Below are 18,809 nucleotides of genomic sequence, written 5' to 3'. Positions count from 1 at the left end.
TTAAATACTATTATGTTCCATTTAGTCTAAAGAACTTTCTATAATACACGTAACTTGTATTAACACTATTATGTTCCATTTAGTCTAAAGAACTTTCTATAATACACGTAACTTGTATTAACCCTATTATGTTCCATTTAGTCTAAAGAACTTTCTATAATACACGTAACTTGTATTAACACTATTATGTTCCATTTAGTCTAAAGAACTTTCTATAATACACGTAACTTGTATTAAATCTATTATGTTCCATTTAGTCTAAAGAACTTTCTATAATACACGTAACTTGTATTAAATATGAGATGGTTAAAAACATTATTTTAAGTATTAATGACTCAAATCATTTGTGTTCCAGTTCAGATTTTAGAGTTGTAATTCCATATATTTACCACTTACAACGCTAGAATCCGGGTTTAGATACCCGTGGTGGGCAGAGCACAGATAGCCCATTGTGTAGTTTTGTACTTAATTACAAACAAATACCACCGGTCCACCACGGGACCTTATGTAATGGAGGAGTTTGAGCACCGGTCCACCACGGGACCTTATGTAATGGAGGAGTTTGAGCACCGGTCCACCACAGGACCTTATGTAATGGAGGAGTTTGATCACCGGTCCACCACGGGACCTTATGTAATGGAGGAGTTTGAGCACCGGTCCACCACAGGGACCTTATGTAATGGAGGAGTTTGAGCACCGGTCCACCACAGGACCTTATGTAATGGAGGAGTTTGAGCACCGGTCCACCACGGGACCTTATGTAGTGGAGGAGTTTGAGCACAATAGTCTGTAATCATGTAACGATCAAAGGAGAGAGATTCCTTTGTGTCGAATGGAATTTACTAAACACTAGTAGAAACGACGCCCTAAGAGCGGCTGTTTGTGCTAGTATTCACACCTCACTGAAAAAAAATTAGAAAACGTGAACATTTTCTAAAAAAGTATTTTTCTGGGAAGTACTGCACGGTAAAAGTGTTCGGATTGTGCTGATATAAACTATAATGTTTTTATATATTAAAAGTGCTACCCTTTATTGACAAAATAACATTCTTTTTTTTTTTAAGAACTCAGTTTTTTAGTACTATATTTATAAATTACATCAATAAAGGTATAATGAAACCCTCACGTACAGTCCTAGGGAAAGTCGTGTTCTTGTTGTAAGGAGAGTACTTTTATTTACAGTTGTGTTCTATTATAAAGAAATGGTTGTTGCATACCATAGTTATTTTACTAATTGTTTGAATCTTGAATACCCAAAATGTGAAATTTTTTATGAATTTTTGTTTGTGGTGTTATTCGATAGATGGCGCTGCATTAATGTATTATTTCGGTCACATACCTTGATACACTACGTCCAGTATAGTAAGATATATCACAACTGTATCACATCTAATACAGATTTACATGCAGGGGCGGCGCTGAAGGTGGCTTGGGGGAGGCTATAGCTACCCCAATCAGCGTGTCTGGAAAAGATTCACATAAGATCTGTTTATAAGTATGCAAGCTTCAGTCCTATTGTTTGTACTCATTTTGAATAATAACTTTCAATTCAAAAACTAGAGTTTCTCAACCACCGTTAAGTGGATCGCTGCCTTTCTCAGTCACAATCACCTTACCGGTCCGTGAAATTTCACGAAAACGAACAAAAATTGATATAATATTACAATATAAATCGTAACGGTTTTTTCATTGCACTTGCATTTGGCGATCTTCCACAGTTTAGAGAGACAGCGAGTTATCGAAAAGGTAGATAAATACTGCTCTATATGATAGAATCAAATTTTATTGTTACGTCATGAAGTTTTTTTTTTTTACGGAAAGACTTTTAGTTGATATTACTAGGCCTACATGAAATATATCAAATCTAACAAATGTGTTGCAAAATCAACCAACTGTGATAATTAGGCCTTTCACTACGATATCATCAAGGCGTGTTTTTACGATGGATATAAAGTGATATATATTTTCCATTTTAATTTCCTCCCACTGAAAGTCGCTCTTTCAGTATTATTTGACTATTTTACGTAGTTCGGTTATATGCTCGTAGAATGTAAATCAAAACAACATAGACCATAGAAAGGCCTAAATAAAATGTTTTTAATTGTGTACCAGTTTAACGTTGAATATTATTTATGATTTGAACATATACTGCTTTAGAATTATACACACGTACACGTATATTTATTACACAAGCCAACTGTTTCGCTGTAATCTGACGCTTTTACTAATCAAACTCCTAAAGATATAATTTTTTATTAAGCTTCGTTTACCGTGCTACGTTTTTATACGAAAAGTCATATTACCGAACAGATGACACTCACTATAAGCATTAACTTTCACGTTCGTGGTCACGCGTCCGTGATCGTCACGGTTGACGTTTCACATAGGCTAAATGGTGAAATTTATCATTATTTGTTCCCCTTCCCCCCATCCATAGTATAATGGAAACGGTAGAAAGAGTGGGTATTATGAGCTCTGTATTGTCTTCTCCACCATTTTGTTTACTTACATAAAAACATTTTAAATTCCTTTTTATCATTGCTGGAAGTTGTCGTGTTTTTTTTATGTATTGAAAAACAACAACTGGAAACATCATTAATACAATTCTGGAGACGGCTTGAAAGAAACTTTATTACAAATGTACAATAAACTTTCTTTCACTCCATACTTTATTTTATAAAAACTGGGTTCCTCGTTATCAAATTATTAATACTGTTACGACAGCGGGGGTCACGTGACCCTAGTAACGCGTCATATTCTCGAACGTTCACGTCCCTTCCTGAAGTCTCGAGAGGCTACAAGATATGCGGTTGTATATATAAGCCGCTAAGAAGTGGTGGCAGTAAGGTAATGAGTAAGAATATTGTTGAGCACGTGAGAAGTTCGTTGTGAATTATAGCGTTTGTTATAGAGTGACTGTTGAAACTAAGTGTATCGCAAAGTTGTATTCAGAATGAATAAACCAGTTTATTTAGGAAAGGACTTGTATCGGTAAAATTCTTCGGGAAGAATTTTTACGGAAAATTAACTAACGAACGGAGACGTAACAATACTATGTGCATATACTTTTCCGTTTCTTTAAAACATGTAAAAGAAATCTTTATTAAAGAAAGATTTAAAAACGTCTATTCTAAAGAATATTTATGTATGTGTAAATTTAATTGTTTGTTTTGTTGACATGCGCACTGCAAACTAAACAACTGATATTTGGATAAAAGCTACGCAATGAGCTAAAATGTGTGTGTCCACCATGGCCGTCGAAACCCAGAGTTAACCGTTATGAGCCTTCAGACTTACCGCTGAGCCACTAGGGGGGCTATATGCGTAAAAAGGATAAAAAAAATAGATTTGTTTACTTTCAAATTGACGCTGAGATTCTAGAGAAGCATCTTACAGTATTTGGTTATTAACCTTTAAGAAAAAAATACTTCGCAATATCAAAGTTAATGTAAGAGAACAAATTAACAGAAATAGTAAAAAAATAATAATAATTAGTTTCTCTCAGGTTTTGGTTTTTTTTTCTAAATAAAACATTATTTTCTTGCGTGTTAACGTTTTTGTTTGTTTTTTAATTATGCACAAAGCTACACGAGGGCTATCTGTGCTCTGCCCACCACGAGTATCGAAACGCGATTTCTAGCGATGTGAGTCCGCAGACATACCGCTGTGCCACTGGGGGCCTAACGTTTTTGTTTTAACGTATCTCAGGTTTTGTCGTTTACTTAATTCAAAGGCCAACTTTTCTAGTATTTTTTAATGACAAATACAATAAAACTTAAGTCTAATGCGAAAATATATTTAAAAAAAATTATATATTGTTTTTATCTCCGTTCATCGCAAAGAATCCAGACATGAAAACAATGACGTTTTGGCTATAATTTCAGACATTTTAGTAAAAATATTTTTTTAGTTTTAATTTTATACCAAATTATTTTTTCAAAGTTAGATTTTAACTATTAAAAACAATTCTTATAAGTATCAATGATCATATTTGTCAGGCTTAACACAAGTAAAATGATATTTTATTTTATGCACTTGTAGGAGAAACCTTTGCTTGATATAGCGATCTTCAGTGTCCTATCTGTTGAAAAATTTCGATTAACTGTAGTTCTAAAAAAAGTCCAACCTGTAGTTTTGAATTTCGCGCAAAGCTACACGAGGACTATCTGCGCTAATTTAGCGTCCGTAATTTAGGAGTGATAAATTAGAGAAAAGGCAGCTAGTTAACACCACCCACCGCCAACTCTTATACTACTCTTTTACCAACGAATACTGGGATTGACTGTCATAATATAACGCCCCTTTTGCTGAAAGTGCGAACATGATTAGTGACGAGGATTTGAATTCGCGACCCTCAGATGGCGAGTCGAGCTCCTTGACCACCAGACCATCCAATCTGTAGTTTATCTCGGTGTGTAAGCGGATAAGAACCATTAGCGATAACGTGTACCTCAACAGTAGTGGCTCTATACAAATTTTAGTACCACCAATGAACCAATGCATATTCATAAGGATGAAAAAGGCAAACAAAAATGGATCGTTGTGTTCACGTCAATTGGATTTCCGCTTGATGTGACTCCTACCCTCCACTGTAATGCTGCTCTTTCCATCACCCTAAATGTAACAAATCCTGTTTCCAAACTTAATACACAGCAGTGTTAATTTTGATGTCCCCGTCGCTTTGTGCTGGGACAGCTCTGTGATCTTCAATTTTAATTATTTAATTCGTATTTTTTTGAAAGGGGGCGTACTTATATTAAATTTCAATAGCTATGATTATGTTCTTCCAAGTTCGTCTAAACTTTTCAGATTCCTGATTGCTTTCTTTTTTGGTTTTTTCTCTTATGCTGTTCTCAAAGGCTCCGTAATTTTTGGGTTGCATTCTTGTCGTTGTAGTTTATTTTTCTATCTCATTCTTTTGTCTTTTGCACCAAATGTTGGCTACACTGTCTGAAGATTTCAAAAATGTATATGACTTCTAAAACTTGTGGTCATTTTGAGTTTGCAGTTTACCTTGACACTAAATAGCTATGTCCTGAACGTTCAAATGTATTAATTTTGGCATAGACATCTTGGAAATAATAAGTTGATAGCCGCAAATAATGAAGTGATAACAACTCCTTTTGTAAATGTTATAATTTAACTGAGCAACTTGTTTAACCTCAGTTACTCCAGTAAAACATATATATCACAAAGTAGGATTTGTTGTCGAACTTTCACTTCTTGCTGTCCAATTTCCATTACTTCCTGTCCAACTTTCACTTCTTGCTGTTCAACTTCCGCTACTTCCTGTCCAACACTTACGCTTTAGGCCTAGATAGTTCACGTACCATTCAAATGGAAGCTGGTTAACAAATGGTGAAAGTCAGACAACAAGTAGCGGAAGTTGAACAGCAAGACGTGAAAGTTGGACAGGAAGTAGCGGAAGTTGAACAGCAAGACGTGAAAGAAAATTGCAAAATAGTTTACCAAATTATTCGCAAAAATGTTTTCGGTTCACGAAAATACATCTGTCTTCTGATTCGCTAAACCAAACGTACTGCCATTTTGAACAAGAAACCATACACAAAGTAACAATATTAGAAATGTTTTAGTGTGTTTTTTATGTATATTTTTCCCTGGCTTGGCTGATAGTTTCCACTATATCGCTGTTCTTTCTTACGCTTTAGTGTCCTCCAGTGGCACAGCGGTATTGTCTTCGGACTTACATCGCTAGAAACTGGGTTTCGATACCTGTTGTGGGCAGAGCACAGATAGCCCATTGTGTATCTTTTTTGCTTAATTACAAACAAACGCCCTAGCATGTAACACAACATGTTTTCAAACTTAAAGTACAGGAGTAATAGTTCGAAATCCCCATCACTCTGTACTGTGACACCATTGTGATCCATAGTTTAAAACCTTTATACTTCGTGTATTTTTGAAACGGGCTTGTGTGCCAAAATAATGGCAACCATCAATCTTCAACTGTATTTCATTCAAGACTTCTTCATCAACACTCTGTATACTTATGTTAAATTACTTTTGACTTTCTAGGCTCATTTAGTTTATTTATTTGCTAACTTTGTGTTTTTATGCTACGTTTAGGCCACTTTTTTTTTTTTCAAGTGTAATAGCATGTATAAACTAACAGTTTGGTTGTTTTCATTGTGATTATGGTTAATCCGAAATGGTAATCCTTCCAGAATGGTAATCCTTCTAGAATGGTAATCCTTCTAGATTGGTAATCCTTCCAGATTGGTAATCCTTCCAGAATGGTAATCCTTCTAGAATGGTAATCCTTCCAGATTGGTAATCCTTCTAGATTGGTAATCCTTCCAGAATGGTAATCCTTCCAGAATGGTAATCCTTCTAGATTGGTAATCCTTCCAGAATGGTAATCCTTCCAGAATGGTAATCCTTCCAGATTGGTAATCCTTCTAGAATGTAATCCTTCCAGATTGGTAATCCTTCCAGAATGGTAATCCTTCCAGAATGGTAATCCTTCCAGATGAATATACCTCAGTGTCTCAGCGATAAGTCTGCAGGCTTATGACACTAAAAATTGGGTTTCGATATCTGTGATGGGCAGAATACAGATAGCCCATAGTGATTATTAACAACCAACCAACCGATTCAGACAAACAGTTTTTATTAGCGTTAGTTTTGTGGTACAAATAAGCCCAAACTGTGTCCAATATCTTTTTTTATTTGGGCACCATACAACCCTGCAAGTGAATGTAGTGATTGGTGTTTAACTTTTTCATTGACCACACTGTACGTTGTTGACCTTAATGGAATTTTCTGTTAAAACTAATAACAAAAACCATTTCTTGTTAAAACACTAACGAAATGGACTGTTTACGCGCTTCCCAACGGAGTAACTTAATGGAATTTTCAAGCTTCACTAACCCGAGGACCCCTTGTAATTTTTTTTTCGCGAACCCCCAAATCTATCGATGCTTTTAGTTTTGAAAAAAAAAAAGAATCTGTGTACATGAAAAACTGTATTCCAAAAGTAAATGTTTTAATTCATATGCATTTAATTTTGCGAAAAATATTTTCTATTTTATAAATCATATTTTTTTAGATATTTTAATGAAATTTCGGACATGAATCGCAGACCCCAGTTTGAAAAACGCTGTACTGTAGTTTGGATGATTACTCATTGGAAGGAATATTCCAAACATATTACCGATATCCGTAAAGTTATGTTACGTGGTAAACTTCCCTTAGACACGTATTCAGCTATTAGTGAAGAAGGCTGGACTCGAGTCCTAAACGCGTGATTCTCGCGTTCGTCTCGCTCAGCAATCTAGGAAGGTCAACGTGCGGTAGCATATCATCATTTTCTGCTTGAAAGATCTGTGCTAGGAAACGTCTATAAAAATCGCCTGTTCGCTGCTTGAACGAATCAAATTGTAACGTACGTTTTCAGATTACGAATGTGTTGATATACATAACCACTGAACGTCTTTCCTATTGAGTTTGTTTAGATTGAGTCCAAGTCCGAGTAGTCGATACTGAAGAGCGTAATACTGCACGTGTGCTAATATAAAACAGTTTGTTTGAAATTGGGATCGCAAACACGATATCGATAACAACATCGTCAATTTTTGTTGGATAATTGTTGTAAGGAAGACCTCCGAAAAGTGGTAAGATTTTCCCTCTACTGAAACTTGTTTAGTGTAATGAAAGTAGAAAGATAAGACAATATGTAATAGTTAATATGTATGGAAAGATATACGAACGGACCTATGACATCGGTTAATTTTATACCTCGTACTGGCTATTTGTTTTTTATCATTGTTTTATGAATGAAAACAATTGAACATCCCATAATCCCACAAAACAAGTTAAATATGTAGTTTTGATTAACCACCATCAAGAGTTGATATCAAGCCTACATATCATACAGTCAAATACCGTTCATCTACATGTATTTGAGGTACTTAACCTAACAACACAGTCTATTTACTTAGTGTTTCAAACCTTTGTAGTAACAATGTTCATCTACACGTACATAAGATACTTAACAACACAGTATATTTATTTAGCGTTTCAAACCTTTGTAGTAACAATGTCCATCTACACGTACATAAGATACTTAACAACACGGTATATTTACTTAGTGTTTCAAACCTTTGTAGTAACAATGTTCATCTACACGTACATAAGATACTTAACAACACAGTATATTTATTTAGCGTTTCAAACGTTTGTAGTAACAATGTCTATCTACACGTACATAAGATACTTAACAACATGGGTATATTTATCTAGTGTTTTAAACCTTTGTAGTAACAATGTTCATCTATATGCCGAGTCTATTATTTCTAAGACGAATAGAGCTAAGGAAAAAGGAGCCCTGTTAATTAAAAAGAAACCAAAGCTAACCAACTAGCTTACAACAACACTGCACCTGAAACTATGATCAATTTACCATGCCAGAGAAGAGCAAAAATGAAAACTTTGAAACCTACTGTCCTCCTGTCGTTGCCGACGCCAATTAATAAAACATAGTGTGTAAGCAGCAAAGAAATGTTCAGTGTGATACAGTGAAACAAAACCTGAATTGGCGAATCTACTATTAACATGGAGGTTTCGAAAATGAGACCAAACAATATTCAAACTCACAACTATATTCGGTAAGGCTTGTTTTAACGTTTTCACAAGAAATATCCGTACATAGCATGCCGTAATTTTGATTCGATAGTCTAGAGCAGTGGTTCTTAACCTTTTTCTTGCTCCATGCCCCACCTCGACACCTCGAAAAATTTGATGCCCCCCTTAATATAAAAACAAATTTGGTGTTGAAAAGGTATAATAATGTAATGTAAAATTTAGAAATTTAGTTTTGAGTCACGGAACGTTTTTCGCTCTTCACACCCAAATGAATTTTTTTTTCTTATTGTAGCATTATTCAAATTGCCCTCTAGAAACATTAGCAGTTAATAAAAAATAAGTCAAATCGCAAATTCTTGGGTTACTCTAGTCAAATACTGGGATTTGTAGTGCAACTACGGCACCAAAGTGCGGAGCGCGTTTCTGTGGTAAATGGACACGTATTATGAACCCTCGAATTCACATTTCGGGCATGCTAACCTCAAGGTTACGCCCAGTAAGAAAAGTTGCAGTTTCGAGTCCGGCCCGTGAGATTGTCAATTAGAGGTTACTGGCACTGTTACTTCAACGGAAAACAGATATAATCAGACTTACGTATGGTTAGTTTTATATACTTAACAATAAACCTAGCTAAGTTACAATTAAAAATTATTGGCTTATTTTTAAAGCTGCTCATCGCTGAGTAACAATACTTTTTACTTCTCGCCCCAACCAACAGGTGGCACCCACTAAACATAACACTATGATTGCAAGTAGGAAAAGAGCCTAATTTATATGTTGACAGAAAACTGTGCATGCACACATGTAAAAATAGTGTACATGTTGCAACAGTTCCGACGACATTCACACCGATAGGTGGCTCAAATTCGGACTACAATAAAAATTAAATACAAAACTACTTTCATTTTCAGAGTTAAAATAATATTGATGCTAACCTTTGTTGGTTGTTAAGCACAAAGCTACACGATGGGCTATTTGCCTTGTGCCCATAACGGGTATGAAAACCGGGTTTTTAGCGTTATAAGCCTTCAGACTTATCGCTGAGCCACTGAAGGAGGGCTGATGCTAAGCAATACACAAACTAATAGCATTCTCAGTTTGCCCTTAAAGAAGAAAGGTCAACCTTTCGAAAGTGCTCGTGTTGTAGGGTGTCATATTTTTGTGCCACAAATTAACCAGTATGTGTCAGTGATTAATTTGATAAACAAGATTAGGTACATCAATGTTTTATAATATCATTTACACAGGAGCATTATCATTTAAGTAGGGCAGGGAGGGATGGGGAATATGTAGTTTGTGCTATTTGAATGAGAAACATAGGAAATAATCAGAGAAAATTCTTCCAAATAGACTGACTTTTGATCTTTACATTTTAATCTGTGAAAACACTGAGACCCTCTAGGGCCCTATAACCTCCACAGTCGTGTTTTGAAATTGATATACACTTCTATCAAACGCATTCTGCTCAACAGTGTTCGAGGATGTTACTTGATTGTCAGATGAGGACATCAAAGATAACCGATCCTGGTCAGAGTGAGAACGGTCACGAGTTCATGGGAAACCAGAAATTAAAACAACCAATGTGGGTGAATCCAGAAAGTGACATTTACTTATTTTGTGGTAAAGAACCCGTGTTATTTCCTGCTTTATAATAATTTGTCATATAGAAAGTTTCTAGTGAGCTTACACGCGATAATTATATTTAGAAACAACAATTTCATAACAAGGATTGCATAACAAAACTAAAACTTAAAACAACTATGTCATAACAAGGATTGAAAAGCAAAACTAAAACTTAAAACAACTATGTCATGACAACGATTGCATAACAAAACTAAAACTTAAAACAGCAATGCCATAACAAGGATTGAAAAACAAAACTAAAACTTAAAACAACATTGCCATAACAAGGATTGAAAAACAAAACTAAAACTTAAAACAACAATGCCATAACAAGGATTGAAAAGCAAAACTGAAACTTAAAACAACTATGTCATAACAAGGATTGCATAACAAAACTAAAACTTAAAACAACAATGCCATAACAAGGACTGAAAAACAAAACTAAAACTTAAAACAACAATACCATAACAAGGACTGAAAAGCAAAACTGAAACTTAAAAGGCGCGCTAACGACTAACTAAACTTTCTCTAATGTCTTTCTGGTATTCGCGCATGGCTATTCGTGGGCTATCTGCATTAGCCCCCCTGATTTTGAACTGATAGACTAAAAGAAAGGCAGTTAGTCAACAGCACCCATCACTTACTCTTGAGCTACTCTAATCGAATAGTGGGATTTAACCGTCACTCTTATAACGCATTCACAGCCACAAAGTGCGGAGAGTGACTTTGAGACAACCGGACACGAACCATGATTCACAGTCAAGATTAACTTTCTACAATTACTGAATAATTGTAAAGATAAATTTTACTGGTAAGTGAGCGAGAAAACTACGCAATAGGATACCTTCTCTCTGTCCACCAGAATCGAACCCCGGAATTAAGCGTTGCAAATCCGTAAACTTACTGCTGACTCACCGAGGAACAAAAAAAAAAAGAAGCCTGAATCATAGCTTGGTAAACATATATAGTGTACATTATTGTATGCCAAGTTTATGTGATGGCGGAAGCTACCAGTTATAGTAAAACATTTCGCTAGACTTCCACTTCCGGTCTGCAATATCTAAGGTTATCAATGTATTCAGTGTTAAGTAATACCATATAATTACACAATGAAAATTATGGTTGCCCATAAATATATACCATTCTGTCATGACTCGCTAATTGTGTTACACATCAACTTCAAAAATCAAAGGAAAGGTCACAATAATATGTCACTTAAACAATTTTCTTCCGGCTCCACCCCAACTACAAAAGTGCATCCATGCGTCCTTAGAATGCTGTCTTATTTTCACTTCCGTTTCCGGTCGGATAGTTCCACTTTCAGCGTGAATGTTTCAGATGAATGGCTACACAGGACACGTTCTCCTGTCAATGAAGGACTTGCACACTTTTTTATGGAATAAAAGAAATACTAGGTTTTTTTTAAAGGCAGCAATTCATGAAAACATGAACAAATAGCGTGTAATTACATGAGGTGCAATTACGTTTACTTCTAACATATTACTTACTAAAAAAAAATAGTCGAAAACAATCGTCTCTCACACAACATTTCATTACATAGAAATCAACCTGGAGCAAATATGGCAGGCTATATCAAACAAATCAAGAAAGAGAAGAAAAATCTTACCTAACAAGTGTGACTCGGCATGGCCAGGTGGTTAGGCCGCTCGACTCGCAATCTGCGTGTTCGAATCCCCGTCACATCAAATATACTCGCCCTTTCAGCCGTGTGGACGTTATAATGTGACGGTCAATCCCACTATTCGTTGGTAAAAGAGTAGCCCAAGAGTTGGCGGTGGGTGGTGATAACTAGCTTCCTTCTCTCTAATCTTACACTGCTAAATTAGGGACGGCTAGCGCAGATAGCCCTCGTATAGCTTTGCGCGAAATCCATAACAAACAAACAAACCTGACAAGGGGATACACTGGCTGGAAAGGATCTTTATTTTTATAATATAACTATACGAAAAAAAACTTATTTTCACATGTTTTTATTTATAAATATTTGTTTCCTCTTTCGGTACTTTTATGTATCAAAGAATGGAGTTTAATAAATTAATAAGTAAACATTTATATGATTCATCTTTAGTTTAATTTGTCTCAGAAACTATTTATTTTGGACAGATTCCGAAGGGAAGCCGTAACAAGAGTCCCTTTTCATTTTGTTGGTACACGAAAAAAGATGAACTTTTCACGGATATTTATCAAAGACATTTTTGTCTTTATAGTAGTTATGACCTCAAGCCTTTGTACTGAAGGTAAGTTTTGTGCCTTACTACTGAAATGTTTGTTGCTAAGCGTTTTTATTGTTGAGTTTTGTGTCTTAGTACTGAAATGTTTGTTGCTAAGTGTTTTTATTGTTGAGTTTTGTGTCTTACTACTGAAATGTTTGTTGCTAAGCGTTTTTATTGTTGAGTTTTGTGTCTTACTAGTGAAATGTTTGTTGCTAAGCGTTTTTATTGTTAAGTTTGTGCCTTACAACTGAAATGTTTGTTGCTAAGCGTTCTTATTGTTAAGTTTGTGCCTTACAACTGAAATGTTTGTTGCTAAGCTCTTATATTTTAAGAACTAATTTTCTTTCCTTTTGTTTTATCTTTGTCTTCTTTTAGTTACTTTGCCAAAATATAATTAAGCTCATATACATTTACACATTCTCGTCTTTATTTATTGCCTGTTTTTTAAGCGTTTGCCTTTTTCACTATAAGAATTTATGAGTAAATGTAAAGAAGAGTGTAATTATATGTGAGCCACATTACGTATCCAGTACCGACGAGGTCTTTCGTACAATTCCAACACTCATCTGGCTGGCTCGGATACGATAGACGTTATAACGGTCGAGAGGATAATATATATTATCAAATGCTTGAACAACAACTATTTCGGTATGAATTAAATCAAGTTGGTGAACTGTAGTTTTTACCAGCTTATTTCGTCACACATCAGAACTAGGTTTATGAATGTTATTAACACCAAACTGTTTACTTATTTTAAAAACAAACGAATCGTCATGTATATACTAAATTTACAACTACTTTCCAAAGACAAGCGTTCGAAGCGTAATCGTAGTAATAACCACGAACACTTAGCTTTAACTGACATACAACAGAGAACCGACATTGTGAGTATCCAAAAAATGAGCATTTTCCAGGAAATATCCATAAGCTGTTTTTTCAGATGAAAAGATTCCATACAAATCTGTTAGAGTCCAGGAAGTCCACTCTCCTAAAACATTGTAATGTTTAGAGAATTCATACTCAACTAGAAAATTTAATGTGACTTTTACATAAACGGCACACTGCAGTTTTAGTAACCAATGCCATTTCACCTGCAGTTTGAGTAACCAATGCCATTTCACCTGCAGTTTGAGTAACCAATGCCATTTCACCTGCAATTTTCGAACAGAAGAATTATTTTGAGCTTCTTGTGAAAGTCGTTTGTCTTTGTTGTTTTTTTAAGTGAGGATGGCTTTTTTTTAATGATGGTAGTACTTTATGTCAGATGAAGGATTGAGTCTTGTGTGTATTATTTTTTGGTATGCGTGTCATAAGTTCACACCTTCTGGATGTAACCGAGCGCTTTCGCTAACCAATCTTTTGTTTATATTTGTTTTCGCTGTTTTTTATCACACGCCTCAATAACACAGATCACCTTAGGCGTGGCCTATTAACAAACTATTTGATAAATCAATATAGAGACGATTTACCTCTACCACCAGAAAGTAGTTCTTAAAGAGACCGTCTTTTTACCTACTCTTCTTAGTTACGAGGTTCCATTTTGTTTCCTTACATATGCTGCTCCCTTCCTCCTCCTACATATCCTTTCCAATTTGACCCTAATTTCTCACCTAATAAACTGCAAACCATCTCTTGATGTCCTATCTACACCATGATATTCCTTGAACATTCTAGAACCACCCTCCCACTTCCAAATCCCTGTCATCATCTTCATTTTACTCTAACCAGCAAATTCAATTCACTTTTATAAGTTATAACCATCGTCCTTGTTTTAAACTTCACGAATTTGCCACTAGGATTTCTACACATATATCATTTATCGTAACGTCAACGCACCTTGCTCATATCGTTCTGTTGGGTGTGTCGCTTATCAGAGATTTGCTGAAGAGATATAAAACAATCAAATTTAATTTTACTAGACGAAGTCACTCAAAGAATAACTGTTAAGCCTCACAGCTAAAAATCTTCAAAAGTGAATACCCACATTAATTGGCTAATTTGAAATAAATTTGTAGTTAATATTAACTTCCGATTGGAACAAGCTACCTACTTAGAGCGAAACTAAAAATGAATTTCATAATGAGTATAGCTAATTGTCTATGCGTTTCTTAATTATAAATACATAAAGATTAAAATGTATTATTTCGTCTTTTGGGTACTCTGGCTTTAAAAATATTTTCGGCCGTAAATCCAATAATATCTCACGAATTTTTTTCTTCTACTTTAAAAAACAACAACTGAGAGATATGAGATGTTGTTCTATCGCGTGCAATTCATATATATTCAGTCGAAGTATACAACAGCCTTAGTTTTATATGTTGAAAGTTCGTAATTCATGAGAACTCGGACACTGAGCCTTCATATACGTAGTCTTTGAAGGTGACTAATATAGGCCGCAATCGACCCCATTTTGAAATACACTAAAAATTTGAACTCAGTTTATTGAAGCTACTGTTAAACTGTAGATTTACGAGATTTAGTTTTTAAAATATTTCAGTATCTTACTATAATAATTTAAATGAACTGACTAAACACAAATCAGTTACAGAACAGCTGACGCGAAAAGAACATTCTTTTCTAAAAAAAATAGTGATTTCCATTGGAACTATGTTCGTTTGTAGTTAACATCGTTTACTTGAATTTTCACCCAGAACAAAACTGTTAAAATTTGAATGGAAGTGAAAATTCTCATCGATTATGGTTGATAATACATCAAGTTAAACAACTATTTCTATCAACAGATGCTTGAAGTTAAACAGCTGTTTCTGCCAGATAATTCAAGGTTAAACAGCTGTTTCTACCAGATAATTCAAGGTTAAACAGCTGTTTCTACCAGATAATTCAAGGTTAAACAGCCGTTTCTACCAGATAGTTCAAGGTTAAACAGCTGTTTCTGCCAGATAATTCAAGTTTAAACAGCTGTTTCTACCAGATAACTCCTCGGTAGTACAGAGGTAAGTATACAGACGTGCAATGTTAAAATCCGGGGTTCGATTCCTCGTTACTGACACAACAGATAGCCCAATATGGCTTTGCCATAAAACAAATACATACACACTCTACCAGGTAAAGTTAAATCACTGTTTATTTGTTTGATATCAGTTCCACTAAATCTGTGTATACTTCCAGGTTATGCTGTAATTTATTTGTTGAATTAAATCAAACATTTCCAGGACGTGTAGAAAAAAGGGGCAACAATTAACATCACAACTGGAAGAAGCTGTCAGGACAAATGAATTTTTAGTTTTTGTTTTGTGTGTGTGTGTGTGTGTGTGTATACACGATTAGGAAAAGCGCTCAACATGCTCATTATCGTCACATTTATTTTTTTAAGAGCGCTTCTTCGAAGTATGACGACAAATATATTGTTATTACTAGAGTTCCTTGTAGAACACCAGGAAGCGCTTTTATACTGCCATTTTGATATTCCTGCTTTCGTGAGAGGAAAAGTTTGGCCCAGAAGACATCGAATCGCCGATGTGTTAAATGACATTATTTGTCGATTTTTTTTTTCTGGTTTACGGTTTACAGTTCATTAGAAGCCGTAAGGGGACACGTTTGTAAAGGGACACGTTTCACTAGAAGTGAATTCCTAGGTCGCCAGATAAAGCTGTCTTGTGGGTAACGTAGCGCTTTTAAACTTGCCGTCTAGAATATTTACGTATTAGATGTTCGAAGTTTTGTGAACTGAATGAAGAGCCATTAGTCTGGTATAATCTTGACGTCTGAATTCACTCATAAATATTTTCACACAGTGAAGAATTCTTGTTTGTCAAGTCAGTGAAGGTCATTATTTATATATATATATATATATATTGTTACGTCCCTAGTCGTTTGTTAATTACTCGTAAAAATTCTTTCCGAAGAACTTCAGCGATACAAGTCCTTTCTCAAATAAAATTAGTTTATTCTTTCTCAATTCAACTTTGCAATACACTCAATTTCCACAGTCATTTTAACTTCAACATACGCTATACTTTTACGCTATACAACATTTTTAATAATGACAAAAATACTCCCTTTATAACAACAATAGGAACATTTTTAATAATGACAAAGAATACTCCCTTTATAACAACAATAGAAACATTTTTAATAATGTCAACAAATACTTCCTTTATAACAACAATAGGAACATTTTTCTATAACAATATAAACTTAAAAATATATATTTAAAACTATTTGTTTAACTGAAAAAGTCAAATGAAATTAAAACATATGTTACATTTGAGAGACAGTGGCGTTCGTCTTAACGTACAGGAGACGCTTAATTACACTTCGTTAAACCTTAGCTGTCAGATAAACAAAATGGAAACACGAGGAAATTCCCATACTTATAATTATCATATAATTCAAATCTTATTAAATAGCAAAGACATGATGATTTACAAATGTTATATATGTATAGATATACACTCCCCCGTTGACTCAGCAGTAAGTCTGAGAACTTATAACGCTAAAAATCAGAGGCTCGAAACTTGCTGTGGGCAAAGCGAAGATAGCCCATTGCGTAGCTTTATGCTTAAAAGAAATACAAAAAAACATGTGCACATGATGCATTATTAGTGAGACTAGTTCGTGACTAGTCGTCACGTGAATGAAAAAAGAGATGTATGTTTGTTTCAGAACAAAAGTCATATTTAGCTGTTTGTTGTGTTCACCCCGAGGAATCGCACCTGGGATTCTAGCGGTGTATGTTCACAGGACGGGATGACGAATAACTTTTTTCTACCTTTAATATATCTTCAGTTCCATCATCCAACACTTCTCGTTCACCAATCAGAGTAGAGTTCTGATATTCAAACTGTGATTGATGTATTTTGTTTATAGGTAGAATTACTTTCGAGAAGTCAACCAACTTGGATTTCCCGGGAACAACGTACTTTTCAATTCTTAATATTTCCCTGTACGAATGTCAGAGCTGGTGCCGGGAAAAAGTGGACTGTGTGGCAGTTAGCTTTAGCTTCGTAGTGGATCCTCTGGGGCCTTTACAGGACACTTTGTGTACCCTACAAAACACTACCACATCTGGCAGCTCAGTCTCTTCTCCACAACGCAGTGTCAACGCATACTACTTCACGAAGATCCAGATTAACTCAGGTATTAATAATGGTTGGAGAATCGGGTATTGAAACACCACCTCATAAGATATCCTGTTTTAAGTGTAAAGCACTTAAGAGTCGTACTTAATCTTTTTTGTTTTAAATTAAGAATAATGAATCAAAACCATTATCACTTAAAACAGATCTATACTTATGTACGTTTCTACATTAAAGCACAATAAATAACTTAAATTTGACCCATTTCCTCCAAAATAGCTTATGTATATTTTTGTTAGTTGGTTTATTTTAGCACAAAATTGTGTTATGTTCTAGCGTTAAACGTCCTTAAACTTATTGTTCATCTACCTTGGGACAACGTATGTGCCTCATGGAGGCTCAGCGATAAATTTGAGCACTTATAACGCTAAAATTCTGATTTCGACACCCACGATGGGCCATTGTGTAGTTTTGCGCTCATCAATAAACAAATAAAACAACATATATTCCATTCATACCATAAGCATGTGTACTTTCCTAAGGGACCATTGTAATATTTGAAACTTAAGTAATCTACTTGAAGTAATCGTAGCAGATCTGGAGATATCTACATCACACCACGTGACACACGCATTTTAAACTTTTACCCAGTAAATGATTTTTTGTTTGTTTGTTGAATTTCGCGCAAAGCTACTCGAGGACTATCTGCTCTAGCCATACCCTAATTTAGAAGCGATAAACTAGAGGGAACGCAGCTAATCAACGAATAGTGGGGTTGACCGTTACATTATAACGCCCCAACGGCTGGAAGGGCGACCATGTTCGATGACGTGACACTCAGAAAAGGAGTTGACCGCCTTCTGAAACTGCTTGAACTGTAGGGTCTTTTGGTTTAAAGGCTTATGTAGTTCTGTATTTTCCTCGACGTAACTGGTTCATTTAAAGAGTTGTAGCAATAGAACAACTTGAATACAATCGTGTTGGACAACACCTGTTATACGTGGCACTAGTCGTAGAAACTATTTCTGCCTTGCTGAGATTTGTTCAGTAGTTCTTTTTTTTGTCTAAATGTCTGGATATACGTTTAGTTTATGAGAAAAAATGGTAGTAATTTAGTATAATACTGTTGCGTCAGGGAGGTCACGTGACTAGTATCACGCCACGTATTTCTAGAAATATCCTGTTCCTTCAAGAATGCCCTAGCATTTACTAGATATATGTTAGTCTAGTATATAAATAAGACGCTCACAACGTGACTGGACAACAGTGTAGGTAGTGAGTAATTGATCTGCAGTCAGAGAATATTGTT

General features: G+C 35.1%; 1 protein-coding gene across 1 annotated transcript in view; it reads left to right on the top strand.

The window, feature by feature from the left end:
* The first annotated feature begins 510 nt into the window (after positions 1 to 510).
* Positions 511 to 18,809, top strand: part of LOC106464601 — a 34,217-nt gene continuing 15,918 nt past the window's right edge. Inside the window, exons 1-2 of the mRNA XM_013924756.2 lie at positions 511 to 676; positions 17,292 to 17,561. Coding sequence (XP_013780210.1) covers positions 511 to 676; positions 17,292 to 17,561 — 436 coding nt within the window. The remainder of the gene's footprint in view (positions 677 to 17,291; positions 17,562 to 18,809) is intronic.

This window comes from Limulus polyphemus, unplaced genomic scaffold, assembly GCF_000517525.1.
Source record: "Limulus polyphemus unplaced genomic scaffold, Limulus_polyphemus-2.1.2 Scaffold1700, whole genome shotgun sequence".
Lineage (NCBI taxonomy): Eukaryota > Metazoa > Arthropoda > Merostomata > Xiphosura > Limulidae > Limulus > Limulus polyphemus.
The sequence above is the reverse complement of the archived record's forward strand: the minus strand, read 5'-3'. Positions and strand labels throughout refer to the sequence as shown.